This window comes from Penicillium diatomitis, assembly GCF_028827545.1.
Source record: "Penicillium diatomitis strain IBT 30728 chromosome Unknown utg000010l_segment0_segment0, whole genome shotgun sequence".
In the NCBI taxonomy this organism is placed as follows: domain Eukaryota; kingdom Fungi; phylum Ascomycota; class Eurotiomycetes; order Eurotiales; family Aspergillaceae; genus Penicillium; species Penicillium diatomitis.
In genome coordinates this window covers 1,508,939-1,520,743 of record NW_026623182.1, presented here as the reverse complement: position 1 = coordinate 1,520,743, position 11,805 = coordinate 1,508,939, and the positions used below count along the sequence as shown (strand labels likewise).

Below are 11,805 nucleotides of genomic sequence, written 5' to 3'. Positions count from 1 at the left end.
GGGTGATCTAATTGGCTACGTCAGTGACACGACCCCCGGACTGAGTGCCTGCCTGTCTGGTATTAAAATTATGTGCCTGACGATACAGGCATCAATCAGTGGCTGAGAACCATGGTCGCATGGGCGGTCAGAGAATTTTTTCTTTCTGCCGGCCGCCGCATGATAGCAAGTCAAAGCTCGTCAACTATTTTCAGAGAAGCAAACATGGAGCCCCCATCGAAGAAAGCACGAACTCTATGGGAGGAAGACTCCAATGAGTCCGGTGATGAATCCGGTGGTGTTTCACTCACAAAGGGCGCAGGGGCAGGCTTCAAGATCAATGAAGATTATGCCCGTCGATTCGAGTATAATAAGAAGAGAGAAGAGGTTCAGAAACGTACGATAGTCATATTGCAAGTCTCAACACACTGAACTATGTTGGCTAACTCAAACTTCACTGTAGTTGAATCCAAGTATGGCAAGGTCTCTGGAGTCGGCAAACAGCGGGCCGACGAGGCCTCCGACGACGATTCGTCTTCGGATGAAGATGAAGACGACGACGGTGAGCTTGTCACCGAAGCGGTTGATGCCGAGATCATGGCGACCCTGAAGGCAATCCGCGAAAAGGACCCTCGAGTATATGACGCAAATGCCACTTTCTACACTCAAGTCGATGAGGGTGCTGCCGATGCTCCCAAAGACAAAAAAGAGAAGCCGATTACCCTACATGACTATCACCGGGAGAACCTTCTGAATGGGATTGATGTCGCCGAAGAGGAGGGGAAAGAGACCATCAAGACATTTGCCCAAGAGCAAGCCGAACTCAAGGATGCCTTGGTCAAGGAAATGCACGCAGCCGATGCAGACGAGGAAATGGAAGATGCGGATGATACTTTCTTGGTCCGCAAAGCCGGCGGAGCCGATGTCATTCCCGAGAAGGAAGTCAAGCTGGATATTGAGAACGCGGACAAGGACCCGGAAACCTTCCTGTCTAATTTCATGTCCGCTCGTGCTTGGATCCCCGAAGGTGGTCGACGAGAGCTACACCCATTCGAATCCGACGACGATGAAGAGCTTGAGCGGGCAGACGCCTTTGAAGAGGCATACAATTTCCGTTTCGAGGACCCCAACAAGCTGAATGAGAAGATTATGACGCACGCCCGTGATACTACCAACAGCCTGTCAGTTCGACGAGAGGAGAAGAGCGCACGTAAGAAGATCCGCGACGCTGAGCGACAACGCAAGGAGGAAGAGAAGAAGCAGCGGGAGACGGAAAAGAACCGCTTGCGTAAACTCAAGGCCGAAGAATTGCAGAAGAAGGTGGCACAGATCAAAGAGGTGGCTGGCTTCCGAGCCGCTGAGTTTACGGATGAGGACTGGGCACACTTTCTTGATGAGGCCTGGGACGATAATGAATGGGAAAAGGAGATGCAGAAGCGCTTCGGCCAGGAATACTATGAAGAGCCTGAAGGCGAGAGCAAGAAGCATCCGAAGAAGCCTACCTGGGATGATGACATCGATATCAAGGATTTGGTTCCCGATTACGATGACGAGGAGGAGCTTGCTCAGCCTGCTGTTGATTCTGAGGAAGAGGATGAGGTCAACGAAGAGGATGGAGAAGCTTCCGCATCTGGACCGAAGAAGAAGAGCAAGGCTGAGCTGAAGCGCGAGCAAAAGCGCGACGCTCGCAAGGAGAAGATGCGAATCGAAGAAGCCATCGATCGCAACTTGGATCTTGATATCACTCTCCTTCCTGGTGCTACAAAGAAGAACTCTACACGGTTCCGCTATCGGGAAACTTCTCCCCAGAGCTTCGGTCTGACGGCACGCGACATCTTGATGGCCGATGACCAGCAGCTCAATCAATTTGCCGGTCTCAAGAAGCTTGCGTCCTTCCGTGACCCCGAGAAGAAGGCCAAGGATGAACGCAAACTAGGAAAGAAGGCTCGTCTGCGCCAGTGGCGCAAGGACACCTTTGGCAGCGAGGAGGGACCTACAATCGAACTTTCCGCTCACCAGCCTTCGCACGATTCAGAGAAGCACGCTGATCACGATGAGTCAAAGGTTGATATCCGTGAGGGCGACGGCAGCGGAAGGAAGAAGCGAAAGCGTTCCAAGAAGCACTAAGCGCAGGCGCCATCAAAAGCATTTCATGTTGATACCTTTTCATATATCTAAAGGAGTTTGGTAGTGAGGCTTCTGCCGTTCCCTCTTTGATTCTATACTCAATTGCATCACATCACCACCAAATTCAGATGTCGTAGATCAATGTGCAGCCTGATTCAATGGCTGAAATGTAGTAGTTGACAATTTCGTTTCCAGTTTTCTAAGTGACGCTTGGCATTCCAGTCCACGTTCGCCCAACCAGGCCTGCACGACTGGCGTGGAGCTCCTTCCATCATGGGCTCGGTAGGTATTGTTATAAGTTGAATCTGCATTTGAAAGGTAAGCTCAGACCTTGAGAAGGTCGAGTCAATTCACAGGCATTGTAACTTTGTCGGTGGCATTTTCCAGTAGTGATGTCGTCCCGGGCTTCCACTACATATATAGGTAGTGCCTGATAGGTAAGGTATCCGATGGGCAATGGAGTGGCGCAAGCAATTCCCATCGTAGGTTCAACGAGTGGAATGTGTCCGTGCCGGTGTGGCCTTGGATGTATATTTGGCTCCAGCTACACACCTGCGAGGTACGCATTAGGTAAGCGGGCGCGCCAACTACTAGAACTGTACCCATTAACCCAGTGGGGGAATTTGTCAGGCACACCTTCCAAGTTTCCTGAAACTCGATGAGGCCATGAATCCAAAGTCAGTCATTACATGTAATCCAAATTGTTGAAATCCCTGGAGATCATTTCTATGGGATAATTGAGTGATCTGTAGCCCTGATAGATGGGCAGATTTAGCCTTCGGACAAGTTGCTCGCCGCGGACAACTACATCTCGGGCAATTTGTACTTGTAGCAAAATCAGAATGAGGAAGGTCTGGAAGTGGAGCCCGTGCTGTATCCATTTGGAACCCTTAGGCGGTAATTGCTGGGTTTGTTTACTACTACCGAAGGACAGAGAGTCCGAGAGGGGACTTTCACATGCGGCTCATCGCCACCGTTTTCTTTGTACCCTTCGTACCGTCGATTGTCGACTTGTCGAGGTGTCGATGATTGTGGGTCTATCAGACTACCGAGAATTGACGCGCGAGAAGAAAGTCGCCAAGGCGGTAGAACTCGCAGTGAAGACAGCCACCTGCAGTAGTGATCGATGTTTGATTCTCTTAGCAGTCGTACCTAACTGAGTCAGGTCTGGATCCCCGGTGCGGTAGGGCTCGATCCACGCCGCTCCCTTTTCCTAAACAAGCAAGCTGTCGTCTGCAGCAGGTAAATGGGAGTCATCTGTAGCTTTCTGCTGGGAGGTGCAAGAGAGTGGTGTCGGGAACTCTATTTTTGCATCTGAGGGCGCAATGCCCTTGAGTGGTGGCGTATCTCCTGTGCCCTCAATCGGAGCGCCTTGATGCAAAGTATTTTGGTATGTTTCTGCAAAGCAGTGACAATGGAGAGAGCGAAGGAGGTCCAGTCCGGTGTTCCCAGCTCCCCCTCTCCCAGTCGCCTTCAGGCCCTCTTCAGCACCGTGCTTGACATTCGTCGCCCTGAAGGTCGCAGCAACGCTCGACTAAATCCGCACGGTGATTATGACTGTCCTCGGGTCCTGAGTACTCTATCTAGGTACTTGGTCTCCCTACTTGAACCGGAGGTTCTCCCGAGCTGCATGCGTGGAAGCCACGCAAGGAAACATTTCATCCACCGGCGCATTATGGGTTACCAATAACGCTCGGCCTGTCGACTCATCTGTTTACTCCTACAACTGTAGTAGCTATGGATGACCAACAGAAGCACTAGCACCTTCAAGGTGGGACGTTCCCATTGACTCTGATAATTCCTACAGAAGTTTATTGCAAAGATCTCCAAAGGGGGATTGTCAGTCTTCTGGAAGAACAAAAGACGACTGCTCTGTATTCGCAGAGGGCGACACAACACTACTAGTCCAAGTGATGTACATCTGTGTACCTGTTCCAAGGGTGGTGGTTCTCGGGAAAAAGGGAGTCGGGTGGCAACTGGCAACAAAACAGAAATCATAACAAGCCCCAGGTTCCCCTTTCGGGAACTCGGGAGTGCAGGCAAAAAGGAGGTTGCCCCGGTGTCCTGTGGACTCTGTGGAGGGCCTGGAGGCTGGGACCGGCATTGGACGGGGTAATTTTACGCCATACCGACCAATACCAAGTCGGACGCTGCAACAGTCGGGGGCTGCATCCTGGTCCAGAGTCCGCTCCTGCAACCGGGCGGATACCGTAGTACATCGTCGGTGGACAGGCTGAGAGACTCGGCATCCAACGCACGATAATGGTACAGTCCTGGAGATACTTCCATAGGTAGTCAGGAAGCCACCAGCTAGACCCGACACGTCCACAGAGACCAGTCTCAAGAGACATCCTTGATAACCGCATGGACGTATGGAGCCGTTGCTACGGACTACACAGATCATATTGGTCTCACAGGTGGATAGCTCTCCATGGGAGATATGTTGGAGATATGTGGGCAATCATGTACTGTACCAGGTTGCGCGGGCCGTGGACAGAAAATCTATCGAGACTCACGGTCAAACAACTCGTCTTGACAAGGCCGCGCAGTATACGTAGAAACGGCAAGTCTTCAGGATGAACAGTAATAATGTGATGATTCCCGCAAAGCGCAGAATGGGGGTGGCTTTACCAGCCACCACTCAGAGCCACTTGACGCCATTCTACAGCAGGCCAGCTCCGTTGTGAAGCCGGTCGATCAGCGCTGAAAAATTTTTTTTTTGTTACGATCGGGAGATGTCGGCAAGGGCCCGACCTCAAACGGCAGAATACAGGCCAATACCGCGTGGAGTCCAATGATACGGGCCGTGGGCCTTCCTGATTGGGTGCTAGTGGCCACCACTCGCTTCCAGTTGCGTACAGGTATTTTTCTTCCCCCTTCCGCCCCTGCAGACCTCTCTTCCTTTTTCTTCTCTCTCATCCCCCGTGTATCCTTTCTTTCTGACACTCATCCCTCTCCTCTCTTTTCGTTGCATCTATCTACTTTGCAACTCTTCAAAATGGCCAAGGGTGAAGTTAACCAGGCGGACAAGTCCTTCATGGGCATGCCCGTGAGTATCTCTCATTTCTCGGTGTCTCATCGCGCGGCTGTTGCGCCGAGGTCAAGGTCGGAGAGTTTTCAAGCACTCGTTCCAGGTGGCATCGATCCCATCGAATGCACCAAGGACATTGGAGTGTTTCCATCTTCGCAACCGATCAAACGCCTTCTAGCCGCCCCCTGAGCATCTCCATGTACGCAATGGATTATTATGCTGACTACCATGCTTTTTAGGGATTCGTCGTCGACTTCCTGAGTATGTCACAACCACACCATCAGACCAATTCGGCGACCGTGTGGTCGCCGTGAAACCCGAATGATACCTCAATGTGATACTAACTTCATTCTAGTGGGTGGTGTCTCTGCCGCTGTCTCCAAGACCGCCGCTGCCCCCATCGAGCGTGTTAAGCTGCTCATCCAGAACCAGGTTAGTCAAACTCAACAATCCTGCCTCGACCTTGCCCCTGTGTAGCGTTGCTTGTCGGGAGGAATACTCATTCCACAATGCCGCTGTCTTCATTTGCGCCCTGAGATGCATGCCATTGCAGCATCCGGACACGGTCATTGGGTGATTGGAAGAAAATTCTTTCCCGGACTGTCGACACGTGATTGGATGGCCTGGTCTTGGCAAAACAACTATCATCAGCCACATACAACAGTCGAAGACTGACTGGTTGTTTCTCTTGTACAGGATGAGATGCTCAAGCAGGGTCGTCTTGACCGCAAGTACGCCGGTATTGTCGACTGCTTCAAGCGTACCTCCGCTTCCGAGGGTGTCATGTCCTTGTGGCGTGGTAACACTGCCAACGTCATCCGTTACTTCCCCACCCAGGCCCTGAACTTCGCTTTCCGTGATACATACAAGTCCATGTTCGCCTACAAGAAGGACCGTGATGGCTACGCCAAGTGGATGATGGGTAACCTTGCCTCCGGTGGTGCTGCTGGTGCCACCTCCCTGCTCTTCGTCTACTCCCTCGACTACGCCCGTACCCGTCTTGCCAACGATGCCAAGTCTGCCAAGGGCAGTGGTGAGCGCCAGTTCAACGGTCTCGTTGACGTCTACCGCAAGACCCTCGCCACTGACGGTATTGCCGGTCTCTACCGTGGTTTCGGTCCCTCCGTCCTTGGAATTGTTGTCTACCGTGGTCTGTACTTCGGCATGTACGACTCCATCAAGCCCGTTCTCCTGGTTGGTCCTCTTGAGGGCTCTTTCCTCGCTTCCTTCCTGCTCGGCTGGACTGTTACCACTGCTGCCGGTGTTGCTTCTTACCCTCTTGACACTGTCCGCCGTCGTATGATGATGACCTCCGGTGAGGCCGTCAAGTACAAGTCCTCCATGGATGCTGCCCGCCAGATTGTCGCCCAGGAGGGTGTTAAGTCCCTCTTCAAGGGTGCCGGTGCCAACATCCTCCGTGGTGTTGCCGGTGCTGGTGTCCTGTCCATCTACGATCAGGTCCAGCTCCTCATGTTCGGCAAGAAGTTCAAATAGATAACTCGCCCTTGATCTCGGCGATGTGTCTCATTTGATTTTACTTTCGATACCATACCCCCCTCCTTCTGCCTGTGCAAGTCTAGGTTCAGGGGACCGTGATGATTCCCCCCCTGGTCTGGACTCTAACAGTCTGGGATTCGGAAAGTGAAGGTTGTGGCATTGCAAAAGATAGATGCGTCAAGAACTGGGGGTTGGGGGATCTTGAAGCATAGAATGGTGTGATTCTTCCCTTTTCTACCCAAATGTATTTTACCGCCTGCAAGCTTTTCTTATTTTCTTTTACATCAAAATTTGTACTCTTGGCGCACCCCATCAACTGTCTCGCGACTCCCATCATCGTAAGCTCATCGTAGCGCCTTCGTTGAAATCCTGTGGCTCATCCTTTGCTTGCCTAATTGTGTGCAATTGTATCCAAGTCTTGCCGCTTCTTTCCAACTCGCCCATGTACGGTTTGAACCAGGACAGGATGTGAGTCAGTAAGTAGTGAGTGAGTGAGAAGCGCAACCCTGAATGAAAAGGCCATCGAATTACTGTCTTCCAAACTTGTGCTGTTTTCGCAAGCGTCGCCTTTCAAACAGTGCCGGCAACCAGCATTGGCCTCCTTCGGACAGGACTCAGGACTGGAAATCCAAGGGTGAAAGAAATTCCGCCCCTGTCACGGCGAGAGCGGTCTGTGGCCGACTATCTTGGTTTCTTCCTCAAGTTCATTTTTACCCTTGTGGTATGAGTATACTCTCTACCCACGACCGAGCCATCCATCTTCTTTATGATGAGGGCGAAGTTGAGATTCTGTTCACTGTGGTAGCCGGAAAGGGTAGCACCCCATTGGTGGACCAGTGGACACTGGACACTGGACACTGGACGGTGGACACAAAGAGGGTGAATGACGTTGTAGTCTGACGGAAGGGATGCTTTCTTCGTTTTTTGGAACCTTTTGAGCCCTGCACCGTCGACATCTTCCGACCTCTGTTCAACCGTCCGACCTGACTGCATCTCCAACAAGACATTGCACTCTTACGGTTGAGCACCGCAGGAGTCAGCACACTGTTTGGCGATCCAAAGGACATACTCTCATACTACTGCTACCCCCCAACTGAGATCAACTTCCTTTTCTACTCGAAACAGTTCTGTTCTGACAACCATGCCTACCCCCGGCAGTGTCAGGACCTACACCTCTGCCCCTGTCAACCCCAATACGTCGGAGCAGGAGACACAAGCAGCCAAGGCACCAGCACTCCCTAGTCCTACCACCGCAACTGAAAACACCGCTACGACCACAAGCACAGGCGCATCCACAGCTGGACAACCAGCCGCCGCCGCCGCCGCAGCAACCACCACGGCCACAGCTCCTGCATACACTCCCCTTTACGCCGCGGCCCAACCAAGCAACCTCGCAGCTCAACCAGGCGCAATTTCAAGCGTGCCAGCTCCTACCACATCCGCCGCGTCGCCGTACAGTCCAAACAACATGCCCACACCAACACCGACGTCAAGTACCGCCCCGCCTCCGACAACATCTATTTCCTCGATGCAATCGCCTCCTCCTCCACAGCCAGGCAGTGTACCCCAACCACCTTCACAAACTCGGACTCAAGCCCAAACAATCAATAAGTCCACTGTGCCTCCGCCACCCAAAGCAGGAGAAACACCAACTCCCGCATCTGCATCTGCATTTGCCACACCTCCGACTCCCACCCCAGCAACAGCAACAGGAACAGGAACAGGACCCCCAGCATCTCAGGCCTCGGCCCAGTTCGTTCCATCCTCATCCTACAGCTATCAACCCCCTTCAGCTACACCCAACTCCACATCCACTCCGTACTCATCTGTCTATCAGTCCACCGCCGCCGGGGGAATCGGAATGTCATCGAACTCGAGCTCGGCCTTACCGACGCACTACAGTGGTGGCGGTGGTGCAGTCGCCGAGGACGACGAACCCTCGCTTCTGAACGCAGCCCGGGGGTGGGTCCAAACGGCGGGGGAGAAGTTGGCGGAAGTTGAAGCGGAAGTGTGGAAACGGATTAACAATGCCCATGACGAGAAATAAAGCCGATGAGAGATTCGAAATGAAAAAGGATGGGGTGCCGCGCAGGGGCGCAGGGAGTCAGGTCCCCGATCCCGATGATCCCTCTATCTATCCTCGCGGTAGAATCATTCATCTCCGTGGAAAACGAAGCATCGATGATGGAGACTCTGGGACGTCCAGAACCAAGGCAGGATAGCTACACATCTCGCAGGAACAAAAAGACATTATCATGATCAACTTGATGAACCTGGAGTGAACTGAGCCAATCGAAAGAGCTGGAGGTTACTGGCTTGAAATGTTTCCATCTCCATACCCGACAGCCCTAAAGTGTGTAGACCGCCCCTCCCCTTAGAAAGACCGCGGGTTATTGCTGCTTCCGAGATCAGTATCGGGGCCTTTACACTACAGGATAAGGTTAGCGGCCGAAGCTGGATGTGGTCGCGACTGAATGTAAATAGAAGGAGTGCGAACTAGACCGACGTAAGGACATGACAGTATCACTAGGGACCTAGCTTATTGCCTGATTCTATTCTCTGGATAAGACTTATCAGAGCGAGTCAAGTAACCCCAAGGTATTTTGTATTCACACCTAGTTGACCTCTTCATCCACGAGAAGATACAGCAGGCCATCAACGAACCCAGCAGGAAAGAAAAGTCCAAACACCGGCACACATAGATATTCTGAACTCTGGGTAGATGATAAGTCATCAATACCTTATACACATGGAATGAGAGAGAAATAAACGGAGCACCAAACATCCACGTTCTCGATCCGCAAGCACGCGAGAATCGTTGACCCAGTGAAATCAGTCAAGATGACCAGGACAACGATTCCGAATGCGCGGTTCACACATTGTCGTCCAAGAGATCCAGGGAGAGGGACACCAGTGCAGTACAGTAAAGACGACCGGTAATTCCGACTCGTGAGACACTCGCGCGGACATGATGACTTGGCGCGAGAAGAACTGCAGCTCGAGCGCTAGATCAGGTGATCAGACTGATACAACCAGCAAACAAGAGAAGGGAACAAAGGCATGGACAAAGCATAGCGATAGGACAGAGGGGGAGAATGTGCGATACCCAAGCAAGAAGAAGAAAAAAAAATAACATGAGTACTCTGACGGGGATGAAAAGTCATATGGTTAAAAGCCCCAGCACGGATCCCAATGCACATGACAAAAGAAGAAAGAGAGTGACAAAAGAAGATCCATACAAAAACAGCCATCGATTGATCGAGAAGCCCCTGAAGTTAAACTGCCTAGTAACTCTCATAATGAAAATGAGACTCAAAAGAATTAAAAGGGGTTCGGTGGGTGTCAGGGTTGACCAGGGCATGGCAATGGTAGAAGTAGCCAAATTGCCGCCACGATTGTCAAGTTTATTTGGCAAGCGGCTCTTCAGAAAACAAAACACAACATGACGGCGTACGAAACCAAGGGGTTGGCCGCCGTGGGGGGGGGGGGGAGAACGCCCGTTCAAATGCAACCCTCAAACCAACGCCTGAAAAGAAAAAATAGAGCACATTAATAGAGCACATAAAACATTGGGGAAAAAAAAAGAACAGTCATGGTGATCATAAAGTCTGCTCGCTCACGTCGCGGGAAACGCAACGTAGAATCGCAGACCAGCGGAAGTTTCTGCTCCCTCTGACAGTAGAGAGGAGGCCCATGAAAGCCACGAGAGCAAACAAAATCGTCAAGTTCGCGGTCCGGTCCAGCCTCGACGACCTTATTACGAGGATGGCTTTGAGAGTGTGCATGGCGAGGCAACAGAAACAAGAAACAGAACTTGAATGGAGATGGTGGACATTGCAAGAGTCGTGGGTTGGGAAAAGGACAACGAAGACGAAGACGAGCCACGGAGGCGAGGAAGGTGAGCGCTGGTTCGGACGATGATGATGATGATGATGATGATAGGGAGCAGAAGACACGAGAGCCCAAGAGACGCTCGGGTCGAAAGTGGTTTGTAGGATGCATGTTCTTTTACATCGAGCCCAGGCTGAGCAGGGCTTCCACCGCGGCGCGTTCCTGAGTATCGAAAGTGCGGGGCGCCGACTGAGCGACGGTGGGTCCACCAAAACCGACACCACCAAAGGTCCCCACGGGCAGAGCCTTGGGGGAGGAGCCACCAGGTTGCAGTTTCGCACGAAACCACCACCACCGTTCATGGAACGAGCGCGCAGGGCTTCCGCGCCAATCTGCGCCCAATCCTCTTCGTCGGTCACGTCCCCTTCGTCCCACTGGTCCTCCGGCACATCCTCGTCCGGCGCCTCCGAGGACGAGCAATACGCTCGGCCGTCCTCGTCGTCGCCATCCAGCGACATCTTGTCGGCCTCGTGCTCGAGCATGTCCAAGTCCTCCCGCGTCGCGTAGTCGTCGGCGAAGGAGAAAGCGGTGGACTCGGCCATGCTCATGCCGTACTGATTGCGTACCGCGGACCAGGTGGACCCGCGCCGGCCCTCGATCTGCAGACCGCGTTGCTGGAAGGAATCGGCCAGACTGGACGGGGGCGACGAGACGGCGCAGGAGCGTTCCCGATCGCGAGGCGATTCGCCGCGACGACGCGCTTCCCAGCGACCCCAACCCACCTTTTCAAACAGCACGTCCCCTTTCACGCCACCCGCTCCCGTGCCGTGTCCGCGACCCTCGAGCGCAGCGACGACCAGACGACGCGCCTTGGCTGGGGGGATGCGTGAGAAACCGGGCACCGAGGTGGTCAGGAAGCCCATGATGTGGCGGATGGCAAGAGGACCCTGCTGCAGCAGAATCTCGGGCAGATGGTGACGCGCCAACATGGCAGGCGTGATTGCGCCGGCATGGTCAAAGTCGTCCTGAGCCGACGTGTCAGGGTGATGGGGGCTGTGGGCATGATCGACCGCGTCCTGCAAATCGATATCCGAGTCCACCTGAGGCACGGTGGACAAGGGCGATCCGGGGGAGAGGGCGGGGCGATTCTTGAAGGCCTGTGGGGGGAGGGTGGGTGAGATGGAGTTGGGTGGCGTGGGCAGCATCGCGGGTTGAGCCAGGCGCGATGCCGACTTGCGAGCGCCGGCGCCAGCAGGAGAATGAGGGATATCGACCGAGGCGGTCATGGTCTTGCCAGCCAGGGCCATGGCGATGCTGGAAATGGGTTGAGAAGAAGCCAT

General features: G+C 53.2%; 4 protein-coding genes across 4 annotated transcripts; 3 read left to right on the top strand and 1 right to left on the bottom strand.

The window, feature by feature from the left end:
- Positions 1-204: 204 nt before the first annotated feature.
- On the top strand, positions 205-2,106 carry N7539_007537 (KRI1 family protein; the record flags this gene model as incomplete). Its single annotated transcript, XM_056937138.1, has 2 exons — positions 205-376; positions 443-2,106. 2 exons carry the CDS (start codon positions 205-207, stop codon positions 2,104-2,106), a joined length of 1,836 nt encoding a protein of 611 aa, XP_056787937.1.
- Positions 2,107-5,104: 2,998 nt separating this feature from the next.
- Positions 5,105-6,631, top strand: N7539_007536 (putative mitochondrial ADP,ATP carrier protein (Ant); the record flags this gene model as incomplete). The annotated part of the gene is made up of 4 exons (XM_056937137.1): positions 5,105-5,155; positions 5,377-5,398; positions 5,493-5,569; positions 5,834-6,631. 4 exons carry the CDS (start codon positions 5,105-5,107, stop codon positions 6,629-6,631), a joined length of 948 nt encoding a protein of 315 aa, XP_056787936.1.
- Positions 6,632-7,775: 1,144 nt separating this feature from the next.
- N7539_007535 (uncharacterized protein) lies at positions 7,776-8,681 on the top strand (the record flags this gene model as incomplete). Its single annotated transcript, XM_056937136.1, has 1 exon — positions 7,776-8,681. One exon carries the CDS (start codon positions 7,776-7,778, stop codon positions 8,679-8,681), a length of 906 nt encoding a protein of 301 aa, XP_056787935.1.
- Positions 8,682-10,642: 1,961 nt separating this feature from the next.
- N7539_007534 (uncharacterized protein) lies at positions 10,643-11,805 on the bottom strand (the record flags this gene model as incomplete). The annotated part of the gene is made up of 2 exons (XM_056937135.1): positions 10,643-10,714; positions 10,789-11,805. The coding sequence occupies 2 exons, from the start codon at positions 11,803-11,805 to the stop codon at positions 10,643-10,645; spliced, it is 1,089 nt and encodes a 362-aa protein (XP_056787934.1).